This window comes from Schistocerca nitens, chromosome 6 (genome assembly GCF_023898315.1).
Source record: "Schistocerca nitens isolate TAMUIC-IGC-003100 chromosome 6, iqSchNite1.1, whole genome shotgun sequence".
Lineage (NCBI taxonomy): Eukaryota > Metazoa > Arthropoda > Insecta > Orthoptera > Acrididae > Schistocerca > Schistocerca nitens.
This window is the reverse complement of record NC_064619.1, coordinates 478,153,801-478,171,075: the sequence shown is the minus strand read 5'-3', so window position 1 is coordinate 478,171,075 and position 17,275 is coordinate 478,153,801. Positions and strand designations below refer to the sequence as shown.

At 39.2% G+C, this 17,275-nt stretch overlaps 1 protein-coding gene across 2 annotated transcripts in view; it reads left to right on the top strand.

Moving 5' to 3' along the window:
* LOC126262225 (eukaryotic translation initiation factor 2-alpha kinase 1-like) overlaps nucleotides 1-17,275 on the top strand; it is a 157,030-nt gene that overhangs the window by 134,832 nt on the left and 4,923 nt on the right. For both annotated transcript variants that reach the window (XM_049958673.1, XM_049958672.1), the window contains exons 9-10: nucleotides 5,158-5,355; nucleotides 5,859-5,996. In XM_049958673.1, the coding sequence (XP_049814630.1) occupies nucleotides 5,158-5,355; nucleotides 5,859-5,996 (336 nt within the window). The remainder of the gene's footprint in view (nucleotides 1-5,157; nucleotides 5,356-5,858; nucleotides 5,997-17,275) is intronic.

Sequence of the window (17,275 nt, the reverse complement as noted above, 5' to 3'; positions counted from 1 at the left end):
TGTGCTGTAAATGCTGAAAGAGACGAAACATTTGTCATTCCAAGGATTTACTTTCGTTTCTAGGCAGTGATCAGATGATGGAGAAAAATTATTAAACTTCTGTGGTTTACCAGAACTTCTCATCAATGTGTTTGGGATAAATAGCCCATATTAAAAATCTGAGTGACACTGGTCTCAATATGTTATTTTGCGGAAAGGGTTCCAATGATGTCTGTGTTTAGTGCCCAAAAAGAAATCTATCAATCCATCCACTCATCAGTTTGCCCAAAATCTGATATTTGTTGGCCATGTTACAGGAAGAATGGAAAAATGTTTGGTTTCCTTGTCTATACATTAATGAAAAATTACTCTGTTTCCCCATTTAGTCCGAGAGTAAAATTCCACCCTGCTCCTGGTGAAAACAGGATAGTTGTGTACTTGACAGTGTGCAACGAAGTGCTCACCTTGTGGCAAGGATAGTCTGGAAATGCCATATTATTTGATGTTACAGAAGTTAGAACAGTGGTGGAAGACAATTGTGGGTAGTATAGGATGGGTGTTAGAAAGAGAAGAACTCATTTGTGGGCTTCACTTGAGAAAGTTGTAGTCTTGGTGCCAATAATTATTGAGGCATCTGAGGGCTGAGTGTCAAGGGAGGATGCATAAAGGTTTTTTTGGAAGTGGGAGCTGTATTTGCTGGAGGTGAGAGGAGGAGACTGTCTGGGAGATATGATTGTAAACAAGGTGCATGGGACTGTTGATATAAATGTTGAGGAATTTTGTTGATGGAACAAATAAACTTGCCTCCGAAAGACTTGGCCTTAGAGAAGGGACTGTTTGATGTGGAAGAGGTGGCACCCATCAAACTTGAGGTATTGCTGTTTATTTGTCAGATGTGTATGGTATGAAGTGTGGATGTAAAATGAAGGAATTCTTAAAGGAAAGTTGTTTTGAATTTGGAAAAAGACAAAGTGAATTTGAATTGGAAAAAGGAGTTCAGCCCCTACAAGAGTGGAAGAGAAGTTTTTAGTATGTGTCTAGCATATTTTAACAGATGTGCCATTATGTACCATATTTGTATCATGTAACAAGCATCTTGTGAGGAATATATATGTGGACATGGCCTTTTGGACAAGATGCTGTGTGTTTCTAAATATTTTACGGATGACAAATGTCTTATCATTTGCTGAGTTTTATCCACTTGACATCTTGTGCATGAGGTAACATAAAATGAACATGGTTTACAAGTTTAAGACCTGAAGATGGCAGCTAAAACTGTTGAAACTGGTTGTGTTGAATAAAAAATATTTTGTGCAATCTTGGCTTTGAATGGTTTTTAATGAAGATAACTTCATCATGCAACCAGACTTCAAAACTGTCATTGATAAGGGGTTGAGCTTTTGTGTGTTAGGAAGGCTTCTTCCAAATTACTCATGAGAAGTTTGGCATAAGACAGAGAGACAGAGTCATACCGGTTCCTATGGTGGTTCCCCTTGCTTTGTTTGTAGGTCTGTCCCTTGAATGTGAAACAATTAGGGTAATAGACACTGGACTCGCATTCGGGAGGACGACGGTTCAATCCCACGTCCGGCCATCCTGATTTAGGTTTTCCGTGATTTCCCTAAATCGCTCCAGGCAAATGCCGGGATGGTTCCTTTCAAAGGGCACGGCCGACTTCCTTCCCCGTCCTTCCCTAATCCGATGAGACCGATGACCTCGCTGTCTGGACTCCTTCCCCAAACCAACCAACCAACCAACCAACCAATTAGGGCAAGGACTTATACAGTATTTTAGGGTGAATGTAAGAAAATATAAGATTGGTCCATCATATTTCGGGCTTGCAGCCGGATCACGTTGACATCCTGGCACGATATTTCGGCTAACAAACATGCAGCCATCTTCAGGTGAGTACTCACCTGAAGATGGCTGCATGTTTGCTAGCCGAAATATCGTGCCAGGATGTCAACGTGATCCGGCTGCAAGCCTGAAATATGATGGACCAATCAATACGCCAGGAAAACTTCAAGATACACAAATATAAGATTGCTACTTACTATAAAGAAGACATGTTAAATAGCAGACAGGCATAATTAAAAGACGCTTACATAAAGCTTTCGGCCACAGTCTTCATCAGCCAATGGTAAACACCATTCATACACACAAGCAAGCACACCTCATGCACACATGACTGCCAACTCTTGCAGCTCAGGCTAGAATGGCTGAATGGCATTCTGACCCAAGTTCCCGGGGCTGGTGGTCATGTGTGCATGAGGTGTGCTTGATTGTGTGTATGAATGGTGTATGTTTCTCTTTTGCTTGTAAAGGTTGTGGCCAAAAGCTTAATGTAAGTATCTTTTAATTGTGCCTGTCAGCAACTTAACATGTCTTTTTTACAATATGTAGCAATCTATCTTCTCATACATTGTTGATGTCCCTACCTGGCATTTCCATTGTTAAAGATTTTAGGAAAATTTTCATGTGAGCATTGGAAGAGGTAATGTTATATAGATGGGAGGCCATGCACGATATTTGTGTAGGACAAGATTAAATGGATGGCAACAAGGAGGGCTGCACATATGAGAGATGTAGGGATGGATTTGAAATGTTCCAATAAGTGGTTGAAATATTTTATGTAGAATGGGTAGCAGGTAGGTTGAGTGAAATAGGAGGGTTTAACAGTTCTGTGGAGGATGTTTTGTAGCTCAACCTGGCCTGCTTGCTATTTTCTTACTTTCTCCACCAGTGTTTGAATTCTGAGACAGTCTTCACAGGTCCAGTTGTATTAGTTTAAATATTTCAAGTGCCATTCAGTTTTTCACAGTAGTTTTTTATAATGAAGACAGTGGGTGACTGGTTATCATTTGCATTATTTGTTTGATATTTAAGTTTATAGATATTTACATACATAGAGTGTACCTGGGCCTAATTTCTTGGAAGCATTCATTGTCAGCGCAGTACTGTGTGTTCAACACCAATGATTTACAATGTTTCCACTGGGTGCTTTTGAGGGTGCATGTTTCTGAAAAACAGAGCTTACAAAGAACTGTAGACACAGTAGAAGTACTGGAAAATGTAATCTGCACCTTGGACACCACAAAGATTTAAAGAACACACATTTGAACTTTGTCATCTGAACATAAGAAAGATGAGTTTCTCATATTACTACATGGAACTGAAGAATCAGAAGGTATTTCTGCTTGTGTATTGTAATTATGCAGTGGACCTACAAGGATGCAAGATAGTATTACATTAGTACTGTAAGTATGATATAAGTATAATGGGATTTGCTATATGTTCAAAAAATGGAATGAAGTACTTTCCTTCTTTTCCCTCTCCACCTCAAGTTGAGTTTGTAATCAGTCAGTGAATCAAGGTGCATTTTATCAAAGACTGAGGAAGTATGCAGTAGCAACACTTTTTTTAAGTGAAGATAAACAAGTGATCTTTAAATATAGGTCCATCTCCCTCCTTCCCATGTTCTCAAATGTTTTGAGAAGATGGCATACCACAGAAATTGAACCACTTTTCCGACCATAACCTTTTGATTATTGTTCAGTTTCACTACCGTTAATCTACACAAAAAGCAACATATGATTACAAACTTAGTTAGGCCATGATTAAACAAGAACAATTACTGTGATGGCATTTTGTACAACCTTGCCAAGGCCTAAGTATGTGGATATGGCAATGCAAACTGAACTGAAACTTACATACAAGAATTTCATAATTTTAAAAAAGAAATAGAACCAAACGACTAAATCTACAAATTAATATCTAAATTTTCAATCCATTGAAGGGCTGCCTGTATTGCTTTGCAGAAATCTCCTAGATCTCCAGGGTAATACTATCTGCGCTGCCCCTTGTTACAATATTTTCAATGGTCTGATGTTCATTGCCACAGTCACATTGAGAAATGAAGCATTTCCGCATCTGTGGAGACTTTCTGCACAAATGCTGTGGCTTGTACAAATCATGTTAATTGTTTTCTAAGCATGCCATGGTAATTAAGTGCCAGTTGGTCTTGTGTCTGGACTTGTGTGGGTCTAGTATTCATCATTGGCAATATTATTCCGTGTTTCTGACCACTTCTTGCTCATGTTGAAATTCACTGCTTGTAGCAATGCTGCCAGTATAATAGGTGACTGCCTTTATTTTAATCAATTCATTTTAAGTGCAGGCATGCCATAGTGGATTTGGAGTGGAGGAATTGTAATTAATTTTTCATATTGCTTGAGAAGGGTGTTCTGTCTTTGAAGATATGATGGCTTAATGTGGTTTAGAGTTGGTTAACAGTAAAGAGGGGTACATCGGATGCAGCCTGTTCTTGTCCTCATTTCTGTGTTTACCTGAATGTCATTTTTTTCACGTTTGAACTATTATGCCACAATGGAGCTAGCTGTGTTTAGCTGAACATCAATTTTTCTCACATTTGAACAATTACGCCCTAATGGAACATAGTATTCAGCAGCAGAGTAGACGAGTCCTACGAAAGAGCATTGTAGTGTTGTAACTCTTGCACCCCATGAGGAACCACTCAGTTACTGTCTGATGTTATTGCATGTTCTCAGCTTTTCTGCAGTGTTTTCTATGTGTTTCTTGTACGAAAAGGTTCTATCAAGAGTTACTCTATGATATTTTGGGAAGTCTTAGTGATTGAGGACATGACCATTAAAGGTGACATGTCACATGAAGAGTGATAAGAATGATAGCTAGTCTTTATTAAAATGTTCCTGATACTCAGAGCAAGAGAGAACACAACCAAGACATGAGACAGTTGAACATTGTCCATAAACCCACACATAGCACCATGAAATAAATATCAAAGCCATCATGTGCAGGACCAAAAACCCTAGAAAAAGTCCCTTCAAACTTGAGAGAAGTAAACAATAAAAATATTTTCAGGAATGATATCAAAATTTTATAGAAAACTATTACTACAATAGTAAAGATTTTATGTGCTCTACAATTTAGTTGTAATTGTTTGTTAGTATGCCTTAGTGAAGTAGCTTGCAATGTTTGCTTCTATCAGTTAATATATAACTTGACTATTTATACATTTCTGAAGGATTTTCTTAATTATGAGCTTAACAGAACATAATGTATGAATAAATAAATAAGTAAGTTTGTGTGTATATGAAAACTAACTTAATTGTGTCTCTTTTCTAAATTTTTTTCTAGCCAAGCAATATTTTTGTAAATAGTGAGCTGAGTCAAGTCCAAGTGGGTGACTTTGGCCTTGCATGTTTTCTGCAACATTCACACAAGGATGTTGCATTATTATCACAGCCAACGTTGTATGGTGACCACAGGAATATGGAAATTGGAACAAAAACATATGCTGCTCCTGAACAGCTTGAAGGTGTTTGTAATCAAAAGGTAAGCTTAAGAAGAACCTTCTCAACATCTGATTCATTACAATCTAAACAAATGTTGGTTGTTTCTGATCAAAACAAAGAGTCAAGCAAAGGTAGTCTGAGTCGTGTGCAGCTATTTTTCATAATAATGAAAGCATTTCAAAGCTAGCTTTCAGATATCAGTAAAATGCTGCCAAGTGTCACTGCTTTTACTTTGCCATGGCAGTGAAGCTTCTGTTGTATTCCCTCTTTAGTCATAACCATTGTATTGTATGTCTAAGTTGTACAGTTACTTGTAACAATACTGTGAAAAGGAAAGTTGCTACTCACCATATAGCGGAGATGCTGAGTCGCGGATATTGTGCCTATCTGCAACTCAGCATCGCCGCTATATCGTGAGTAGCAACTTTCCTTTTTACAGTATTGTTACATTCCATCCTGGGTTTTCCATTGTTTGATTGTACAGGTAATTGTGCTTTTTAAATGTTATCACACGTCATTGTAATATTTTGTGATTTATTGCAGAGTGACTTGTATAGTTTGGGAATTGTACTGTTTGAACTGCTTCAGCCGTGTTATACAGACATGGAAAAGAGCATTCTTATAAAAGATCTAAAAGATGGTGCTGTGTCACAGGAGTTGTGTGCAGCAGCACCAGAACTGGTAAGTCATTATTAGGCAAGTTCACTTGAAGTGTGTGTTTGCATTTAATTTGTGGCTAACTGTTTCATGTTAGATAATATAAATATAACTGTAATACCAGTTTTCAGTTGTTCTGTTTTTCACTGAACTTTCTCTCCACTGTTGATTAAGCCTATAAAAGATGTATGCAGGTAAATAGTCCCAAGCAGTTGAGTAACAACGATACTATCTGTATGTAGCATTATGCAGTCCTCACTCACACAAAAGATTATGACCAAGATTTCTAGGTATTTGTGAATAAAAAGTTATGTAACCTGTATTCTGTGATTTTCATGTGGAAGTAATTTCTATAATTCACATTATAGAAGAGGCACTGAACAGCAGATATTTGCATGCACTAGCAGTTGATTACTCCCACATCGCTTGCGAAGGAAAAGTGATTTGAGCTCAATCCTGTGATAACTTTTCAATCAATGTCAGTGCCATCTCACTTGGTAGCTCAGCTTTTGCTTATCGACATACACACATATGTGCATCATACTTTTTTTCCCTTTTTATTGCCCTTAACTCTACACTAATGGATTAAAAAAAAATTCTGAAGACAAACCCCTTTTTTGTTTATTTAACTTGTCAGATGTCCCTCTTTACACAGGTATTCAGTAAATGTTTATCTTTGGTTTCAAATATGATAGAAAACCTATTCTGGTATGGCAGCCATATCGTAACTCCAGGTATTTATCAATTAAAGCTTCTATTTCAGATGATTGGTGCAAGTGAAACATTACCGCTTTCATCTTCGACATGACTAGTTTTACAAGGTAGACTCCCTATCGGACTCCCTCAGGTTTATTGGTAAGGTAGCTCAGTGGAAAGCCTGTCAAAACTTGAACACAGATCATGCATGAAAACAGGAAGAAGGTTTACTGAAATGTGAAAAAACGCAGAATAGAAACAGTGACTGGTCCATGCTTAATAAGTGCAACATTGAGCAAAGTGAAAGAGCAACAGCATCGTGGTTGAGTGGTCACGGTGCTGGACTACAAAGTGGCAAAGGTGTGTTCAAAACACCCTGGTGCATATATATTATTATTATTATTTTTTTTTTCACAGCATTATGAACTGTCCTTCCAGTCACTGAAATTTTTGTCCTCTTTCTGTACTCTTGGAAGTTGTCTTGCTACACACTGGTAATAGAGTATGAGTCAGGTGATAAGAATATATCACCTTCACAAGTAAATGTGATGAGTAGTGAGAGCAGGCAAGATACCACAAAGACGCCTCACAGAAATGAAAACAACAAATAAACAGGGGTGAACTATTTTATAACAAAGGAATTCCAGAGTCAAAACGTCCAAAATGAAACCAGCTTCAAAAACATGTTTTGACAGAGCACAGTGAAACTGTCACATTCATTTGTTGCAGCTTATATGACAAACTATTGTGTTTTCATCATTTCCTTGGGAGTGATCACATGCACATTCAGATGAACACCTAAATTGAGCAAGGAGGTATATCTCTCACCAGACACAGAAATTAGGTGCATCGATAAGAGATTCCTATCATATGATGCACATACTGTCACTAATGCTGTGTATGACAGACCAGATGTGTTTTTGGATTCGGTTGACTTGTTGCCTTGTCATCAAATGTTTGTGGTTCCCATTCGAAAACCACTTCCTTTCGGCTGCTAATAGCATAGTTATGCAGAATCAACTTTCATTATAGGTCCCTTCCTTACACCTTTCTGTTGCAAACAAATGTTACACCATGACACAGACACAAATCTGAATACGGATAACAATAAATTAAAAAAAAAAAAAGTTAATAGCATGTGGGAGCTTTGAAAATGGCTTGCATGCTCAACATTCCAACACCGTGACCGCTTTACTGAGACACTGTTGCTGTTCACGGTTGCTATTTTGCTGCCCCCCCCCTCCCCCCCTTCTTCCTGTTTTCATGCTTGAACCACATTCAGTTTTTGATAGGCTGTCCACTGTGCCCTCTTACCACTAAGTCTGAGGAGGGTGTGATAGGGAGTTTCCTCTGCATCTCAACATGATAATACCAATTGCATCCAAAGAGCGTAACTACGCAAGTGGAATCAGGTGATAATTCTAAAGATGCCACAAAATCCCGTCTTTAAAACATATCTATATATCAGTTATTCTGTTGCAAACTTACATACGTATAGATAGAGCACAGAAATGAATATGTCATAGGACACCTCAGAAGGCAGTGGGAAGCAGAGACTGATAGGGTTGAAATGATTTAAGTGATATAATATTGTTATTAATGTAATTAAGGCTTCTTACAGAGTTTGAGGATATGGTCTCAAATACACACCGAAAAGCTAAAGAAACTGGTATAACTGCCGAATATCATGTAGGGACCCTGCGAGCATGCAGAAGTGCCGCAACATAACATGGCATGGACGCTACTAACGTCTCAAGTAGTGATGGAGGGAACTGACACCATGAATCCTGCAGAACTGTCCATAAAACTGTAAGAGTACAAGTGGTGATCTCTTCTGAACAGCACATTGCACAGCATCCCAGATATGCTCAATAATGTTCATGTCTGAGGAGCTTGGTGACCAGCAGAAGTGTTTAAACTCAGAAGAGTGTTCCTGGAGCCATTCTGTAGCAATTCTAGAAGTGTGGGTGTCTCATTGTCCTGGAATTGCCCAAGTCCGTCAGAATGCACAATGCACAATCGACATGAATGGATGCAGGTGATTAGGCAGGATGCTTACGTATGCATCACCTGTCAGAGTTGTATCTAGATGTATCAGGGGTCCCATATCGCTCCAACTACACACACCCCACACCATTACAGCTCCTCCACCAGCAGGCTGTCTACGCGGGCGAGGGAAAAAAAATTCCCAGATATCCCAGTTAAAAATAAACTTTCCCATTTTAAGTGACAGTATACTTTTCCTCAGAACTGTAAAACTTATCAATCCTTTGAATGGTTATGGTTTGATACACCAGCATAGAATTTCCCGGCACTTCAGAAAAGGAAACTCAAGGGGGAAAAAAACACGTTTTGGAAAGATGTCTGATGTGCAGCAATATGTACACTGCATACTTTCCTATAAATTCGAATTCCACCAAACACCACATGTTACTTTCCGAAGCATTGAAATCAAGATTGCAATGCGCATTTGCAAGCCAGTCATAGCTCACGTCACGTGATCTTGCCAGCTTATGACAGTGGCTATTCAGAGCATAGGACTGCAGTCAGCCAATATCAGCATCACTGTTAAGTAGCACGAACACACAAATAGGAAAAATTAATGTACATAGTGTTGCTAGAAGCAAAGAAAAATTTAACATAAAATAGTGGTCTCTTAAGATTAATAAGCTGCAATAGAAGCTAAGCTTTCATATATAATATTGAACTTTTTTGCGCATCTTACACTTTAAGATACATCACACAAATGTGCCAGTAAAATTTTTGACGATGACATAAATGTCTTATCTTCTGTGATCGAAATTATTCTAAATGGTCATCCTCAAAATGTTGATTTTTAAATAAGAGTCAGACGCTCTGTGATTTAAGTTTTGCCAGAGAGTGCCGCCAGATAACAGGCGTCACTGTGCTTGCGCAGCTATGATGACACAGGAAGCCCGTATGTTCGTATGTGTAAAACATTAAAAGAGCTTACATTATGTCATAAAAGAAACAAGACATTAGAGGATGCCCAAGAGCATCGGAATTTCGTGAATTGTAGTAAAATTCGGCTTAAAGTGCACATTCGTAAGTCCAGGTTCTGATGTAAATTTTCTTGAAGTACCAGTACTATTTTATCTCATGTTTGGTTCTTTATTATGGCATAATGCTGTAGGTGCTAGATGAAAATGTGCACTTGAAATACAGCTAACAGTTGAAACTAGCCAACAGTGCAGAATTAAACACTTCGTTTCGAATAAATTGACTGCCTCGGCTGGAAAGATTAATAAGAGCCAAATTTCTTTAGCAAATAGACAAAAATTGTTCTGCAAGGTGATTAATGCTTGATTGTCAGAAAGGTGGAAATAAAATAAAATCTGAAACTAATAACATATTTTAGCATCCTGTAATTGTGTGAATGTATTTTAATTCACGTGATAGCTCCTGGCCACAGAAATCCTTTTTGTTTCATTTGACGTGAGAGCAGTAAACAAAGAGGAAACAGCAAAATCAGTAAATGTAAACATGGATCACGTGGAGACTACCCACTTCCCCACTCTAACTCACACTGCTCTGTGCATCAGCCCCAAGTCTACGACATTTCCAAACCGGTGCAATACTAGATAGTGGCCCCTCCCCCTCCCTCAAGCGTTTGAGATAGGAAGTCAAAAATTGAATTTTCAAAAATAAGTTCATTTTGTAGCACACATCTCTCTGAGGAGTCTGATACATAAAACATATGTGTTCGAGGAAGTCTAAGACGTGTTATTTGAACTTAAGTCTGCCAGTGTGGAGTGCCACGCCTCTTCACACAGCTTTCTTCTATCGCACGTCACTGTATTTCACTCTGTGGAATTGACACGTATATATTTTGTAATGGACGGCATCAAACTATATACAGGACAGTGGAAATTAGAATGTCCTGCAGTGCCTCTCCTGCTCCCGTTTGGACGGTTTGACATCCTGCCCCTCTTTTTTCTTTAAAAAAACAAAACTGCAGTTAATACTGGATGGGATTATTTGTAACCAGGAGGACAAGAACTCTTCAGAAAATTTGCACTCTTTATTGCCTATTAGCTAATAACTTGCTGTTTTGTCTGACATAAAATTAACCAGACAAGAGACAAGCAAGACAGTACACATTTCTTCAATCCTTAAGTCCTAGCATTTTTCTCTCTCTAATCTTACTGCAGCTTTACATGGCATAGCTTTCCTTTCTGGGAAAGAAATCTATTATCCCAGTAAAGATCGTCAAAAGTTGTGCTACATGAAAAAACGAAATGTCATTGTCTAATACTGAAGTGGAGTGGTTTCTGGATATGATTACGTGTATTTTCTCACTGTCTGCTAGATAAAATGAAACAGGCCTGCCTAATATTGCAGCAATTTTAACACACACCAAATAAACGAGACTGTTTTGGCAAGTACCAATATCAAATGCCTATTAGGTCTACTACAAGCAAAAAGTTTTATATTAGGAAATAGTTTCACATTTCATTCACACGCTCTAGATTCTGAAGCATGAGATCGAAAAGTGGTAGTATGAAATTATAATAAATTTGGAATTGTCATATTAATCCATAATTTGTGTGATGTCCCCGTTTCTTCTCCATCCTCTTTCTAACAAACGATCTTCTCATCACTAATTCTGTAACTATTCCTGACAGTGCCAAACTTTTTCTCCGGTTAACTTCACTAACCCTGTCACAGTCATCGATTAGTTATGCTGCATTTATTCTCCAGTTAGGTGTTATTATGTGTTCGTAGAATGCGTTTTCCGTGCTACTCCCAGAATAGAAATTTAGCGGCTGTTAGCCCGGCCTGTACAACTGGCCCTTACTAATTTAGCGGTCTGGCCAAACATTTTCTGTCAAAATTTCGCTTTCTTGGATACACCAAGAATAAGTAATATTTCTTACCTGTTATTCCTGTTCAGGGTGTATACGACCCGGGAGATCCGGGAAAAACCTGGGAATTTTTCATTGTTTTTGTTTTCAGTTAAATTTTTGTAATTTTGACTGGTAAGAACCAATACTCTAACAAAGGATATTACTGTATCCCACTACTGCAGAGTAATACTGCAGCAATAAAACATGAACGAGAGAAAAAACGAAAATAAAACTTAAAACTGCAAAGGAAATGCGCCATAAACAAAAAAACACACTGCTCATACAAGCGTCTGCCAACAGCAAAATATGTCAAAGGCTTAAGGAAGACTATGCAATGCTTTGTAACAACAAATTACCTCCGATGAGGATGACGTCACAACTGTTTACATTAGGTTCGTTTTGGCAGTTAAGAGTGGGTTCATGCGTATGTGCAGTTGAGTAGTAGCTTCTCCCGTTTCTCCCTACAGAAATGTGGCTGTTGGCTGTGTAAGCAGTCAGAGCAAGCAGCTAGATGTTACCGGGAAAAATTTTACTGGAGCGCCCAAGCTACCAGATTAATGCATGCGCAGCAGGCCCAGATCTGGGGGGGGGGGGGGGGGGAGGCAAATTCATATTCTTGAGGGGAAAAAACCTTGTTTCACAAAGCGCCTAGATCCAGCGCACGTTAGTCTATCGATTATTCATATGATTTTGAAACACATCCCTGTCGGATTTTGAACACATTCTAAGTTGATCTCTGAATGCGTTCATAGTGTACATGATGTCTCTGTCAGGGGAATCCTCGACGCATGTAGAAGGCCTAACTTTCCTACAGACAAAAGGGGCTATATGAGCTGAGCGGAGTAAGGCCGAACGGATGAGTGCCAACCGCTGTCTGTGTGGTTGATTGTGAATGATGAGCATTGTTATAATTACTAGCGAAATCCATAGACTCAGACTACCGGAGTGGAAATAAACTAATAACAGGTAAGAAAGATTATGTATTAAAATGGCTCTGAGCACTATGGGACTTAACATCTGAGGTCATCAGTCCCCTAGAACTTAGAACTACTTAAACCTAACTAACCTAAGAACATCACACACATCCATATCCGAGGCAGGATTCGAACCTGCGACTGTAGCGGTCGGGCGGTTCCAGACTGAAACGCCTAGAACCGCTCGGTCACTGTGGCCGGCGATTACGTATTACTTTCTCGGTGTCTCCAAGAAAATGAAATTTTGACAAAAATTTTTTGACCAGATCGCTATACTAGTAAGGGCCAGTTGTACAGTCCCCGGCCAGCAGCTGCTTTAAGTTCTTTTCTGGAAGTAGCATGGAAAACGCGTTGTACGAACACGTAACAAGGCCTAACCAGAGAATAATCGCGGGATAACTAAACTGCTGATTCTGGCAGAATTAGTGAAGTTAACTGGCGAATAAGCTTTGACATTGACAGGAATAGTTACAGAATTAGTGATAACACGACTCTTTGTTAGTTGAGGAAGGAGAAGAAATCGGGACATCACACAAATTATGGAACAATATGACGATTCCGAGTTTGTATAAAAATTTCATACTACTACTTTTCGATCTCATGCTTGAGAAACTGGAGTGTTTGAATGAAGTGTGAAACTATTTCCTAAGGTAAAGCTTTTTGCTTGTAGTAGGCCTCATAGGCATTTGATATTGGTACTTTGTGAATTATATTCTGTCGTTTGTGCCAAAATAGTCTTGTTTATTTGGTGTGTGTTACAATTGTTGCAGTATTAGAAGGCCTATTTTGTTTTATCTATCAGAGAGTGACACAACAGACGTAATCAGATCGAGAAACCACACCAATCTTGGGTCCTATTTGTATTAACAGCTTTTTCAGTATTTCGATTTTTCGTGTAGCAAAATGTTTGACGATCTTTGATGGGGTAACAGATTCTTTCGCAGAAAGCAAAGCATGTCATGTAAAGCTGTAGCAGGATTAGAGAGAAAAAAATTCTAGGAGCTAAGGATTGAAGATTAATTTCCACTGTCCAAAACATACAAGTTTCAATTCCACAGAGCAAAATGCAGTGACGTGTGATAGGAGAATGCTGTGTGAAGAGGTGTGGCACTTCACTTTGGCAGACTTACGACCAAATAGCATGTCTTACATTTCCTCGAACACATGTGTTTTATGCATTAGACTCTTCAAACAGATGTGCGCTACAAAATGAATATAGTTTTGAAAATTCGATTTTTTCCAATTTTTGATGTCCTATCTCAAACGCTCGAGGGAGTGGCGGGGTATTGCCCGGTTCGGAAATATCGTAGATCCGGGGCTGATGCGCAGAGCAGTCTGAGTTATAGTGGGGAAATGGGTAGTCTCCACATGACCCGTGTTTACGTTTAGTGATTTTGCTGTTTCCTCTTCATTTACTGCTCTCATGTCAAATGAAAACAGAGATTTTATTTTATTTCCACTTTTCTGACGGCCAAGCATTAATCGCCTTGCAGAACAATGGAGTTATTTTTGTCGGTTTGCTAAAGAAATTTTCTTTTATTAATCTTTTCCGCTGAGGCAGACAATATATTTGAAACATATTTAATTCCACACACTGTTCGCTGCATTTCAAGTGCATGTTTTCAACTTCTATCATATGGCATTATGCCATAATAAAGAACCAAACATGAGGTAACTTAGCACTGGTACTCCAAGAAAATTTACATCCCGAAAACTACATTGAAAAGCTTAATATCAGGTCATGGCCTACTTCACTGGGAATCTGGACATACGAATGTGCACATTTTAGTTTGGTTCATGAACTTCCGTTGCTCTTGGAGCATCCTCTGATGCCTTGTTTCTTTTATAACATAATAGATCTTCTAATGTTTTACGCGTATGAACACACAGGCTCCCTACGACATCGTAGCTGCGCAAGCACGGTGATGCTCGTCATCTGGCACTCTCTGGCAACTGCAGAAACGAACCTGTTTCTCATAGGTCGTGGGAAAATATTCAGAATGGTGGTTTGAAAAGCGGTGCTATCAAAGTAAATTTCCTTTTATACAAGTTGAACTATGTGCGAGAACATACGATGAATTTTTTAAATTGCAGAGCGTTTGACTCGCATTTAAATATCAACTCTTTGATGACGAGCCATTTAGATGAATTTTGAACCCAGATCAGACATTTATGTCATTATTAAAAATTTTACTGGCACACTTGGGTGATATATGTTACACTGTAATATGCGCATAAAAGACCAACATTATATGTGGAAGCTTAGCTTCTCTTGCAGTGTATTAATCTTATAGACCAATATTATATGTGAAAGCTTTGCTTTTCATGCAGCAACACTATGTATATCAATTTAAACCATTAGCTTTCTCTGTTTGTGTGTTTGCGCTTCTGAACAATGATGTTGCTATTGGCTGACAACATCACGTGTCCTCAGCTCTGAATACCCGCTGTCATCGGCTGGCAGATCACATGACATGAGCTATGCCTGGCTTACAAAAGCGCTGGGATTCGGATTTATACTTCCGTAATACAAAAATATGCAGCTTACATGTTGCTGCTCATCAAAAATCTTTCCAAAACGTGTTTTTTCCCCTGTGTTTCATTTTCTGAGGTGCCAGGAAATTCTATGCACGTGTATAAAACCATAACCATTGAAAGGACTGATAAGTTATACTGTCAGTTAACAGGGAAAAAGTAGGTTTTCACCTTGGAGAAAGTGTATTTTTAACCGGGAAATCCGAGAATTTTTTTTCCTTGTCTGTATATACACCCTGCTGTTAAGTCATTTATTTCTACTCTGGTAGTCTGAATCCATGGACTTCACCAGTAATTATAACAATGCTAATCATTCACAAAAGTGAACCACATTGTCATTCACCCGTTCGGCTTCATTCCGCTTAGGTCATATAACCCTGTCACCTTTTGTCTGCAGGAAAGTCTATTCCTAGATGCCACAGGGATTCCTCTGGAAGAGACATCACATACAATATACACGCATTCAAAAATAAACTTGACATTTATTCAGAAATCAACATAGAATTTGTTCAAAAATGAACAGGGATTCATTTCAAAATCATATGAATAATCGATAGACCAATGTGCGCTGGATGCTAGGCGCTTTGTGAAACAAGGTCTTTTTCCTCGAGAATATTAATTTGGCGTCCCCTTCCTGTGAAATTGCCGCATGGGGCAGATACCCCGATTTACCCACCACCCCCCTAAATCCAGGCCTGTTGGCCACGTGTGTATCTGGCAGCTTAGGCGTGCTGGTAAAATTTTCCCGGATAGCATCTTGCTGATATTGATTATACAGCTAACTGACACACTTGGGTAGCCAGAAGCGGGAGAAGTTACTACTCTTACGCGACTCTACAGCGCTTGAGCTCGCTTACATCTGCTCAAATGAATCTAATGTAAGCAGTTGTGACGTCACGCTCATCGGAGGCAATTTGTTGTTCTGAAGCATTGCATAGTCTTTCTAAAGCCTTTAACACAATTTGCTGTTGGCAGGCGCTTGTATAAGAACTGTGTTTTGTTGTTGTATATGGCGCATTTCTTTTGCAACTTTCCCCCCACCCCCCTCTTGGTCATGTTCTATTGCTCCAGTATTATTCTGTAATAGCGAGATACAGAAATATCCTTTGTTACAGTACTGGTTCTTACCAGTTAAAGTTACAAAAATTTAACTGAAAACTAAAACAATAAAAATTTCACAGATTTCTCCCGGATGAAAAAATTCCCGGGTTGTATACACCCTGACCAGCTTAACAGTCCCCTGCCGACATCATGATCCATGGGGTTGTCTCCATACCCGTACACGTCCATATGCTCGATACAATTGGAGGGATACTCGCCCGACCAAGCTACATGTTCCCAGTCATCAACAGTCCAGTGTCGGTGTTGCCGGGCCCAGGCGAAGCATAAAGCTCCATGTTTTGCAGTCGTCAAGGATACACGAGTGGGCCTTTGGCTCCACAAGCCCATATCGGTAATGTTTTGTTGAATGGTTTGCACACCGACACTTGGTGGCCCAGCATTGAAACTTTAAGTAATTTGCAGGAGAGTTGCACGTCTGTCACATTGAACGAGTCTCTGCAGTTGCCGTCGGTCCCTTTCTTGAAGGATCTTTTTCCAGCTGCAGCGATGTCAGATATTTGATGTTTTACTGGATTCCTGATATTCATGGTACACTCTTGAAATAGTAATAAGGAAAAATCCCCCACTTCATAATTACCTCGGAGATGCTGTGACCCATCGCTCGTGCACCAGCTATAACACCATGTTCGGACTCGCTTCAATCTTGATAACCTGCCATTGTAGCAGTCATAACCAATCTAACAACTGCAACACACTTATCTTATATAGGTTTTGCTGACCACAGCACCATATTCTGCCTGTTTACGTATCTCTGTGTTTGAATATGCATACATATACCAGTAACTTTGGCACTTCAGTGTATCTTGTGAGCACCTCAGAGAACTAACTTAAAGCTGTGGATATGCTTCAGTGGTGAACTAGCAGCATGATGTTATGCTGTGTGTCACAGGGAACAAGATCTTGGCTTGCTTTGCTAAGCATGCATCATGGTGACTTCCATGAAGGCATTGCCCAATGTATGTGTATCGGTCAGGTAAGGGTTAAGTTCCCATTGGTCATGTGTGTGAGGACTGGAGAGCATTAAGATCAGCCAGCGGAAGAGGATGATTCTGTAGCAGTGTTGGAATGCTTGCTCCATTCCATATTCAGAAGGTACAGATCTCCTCAA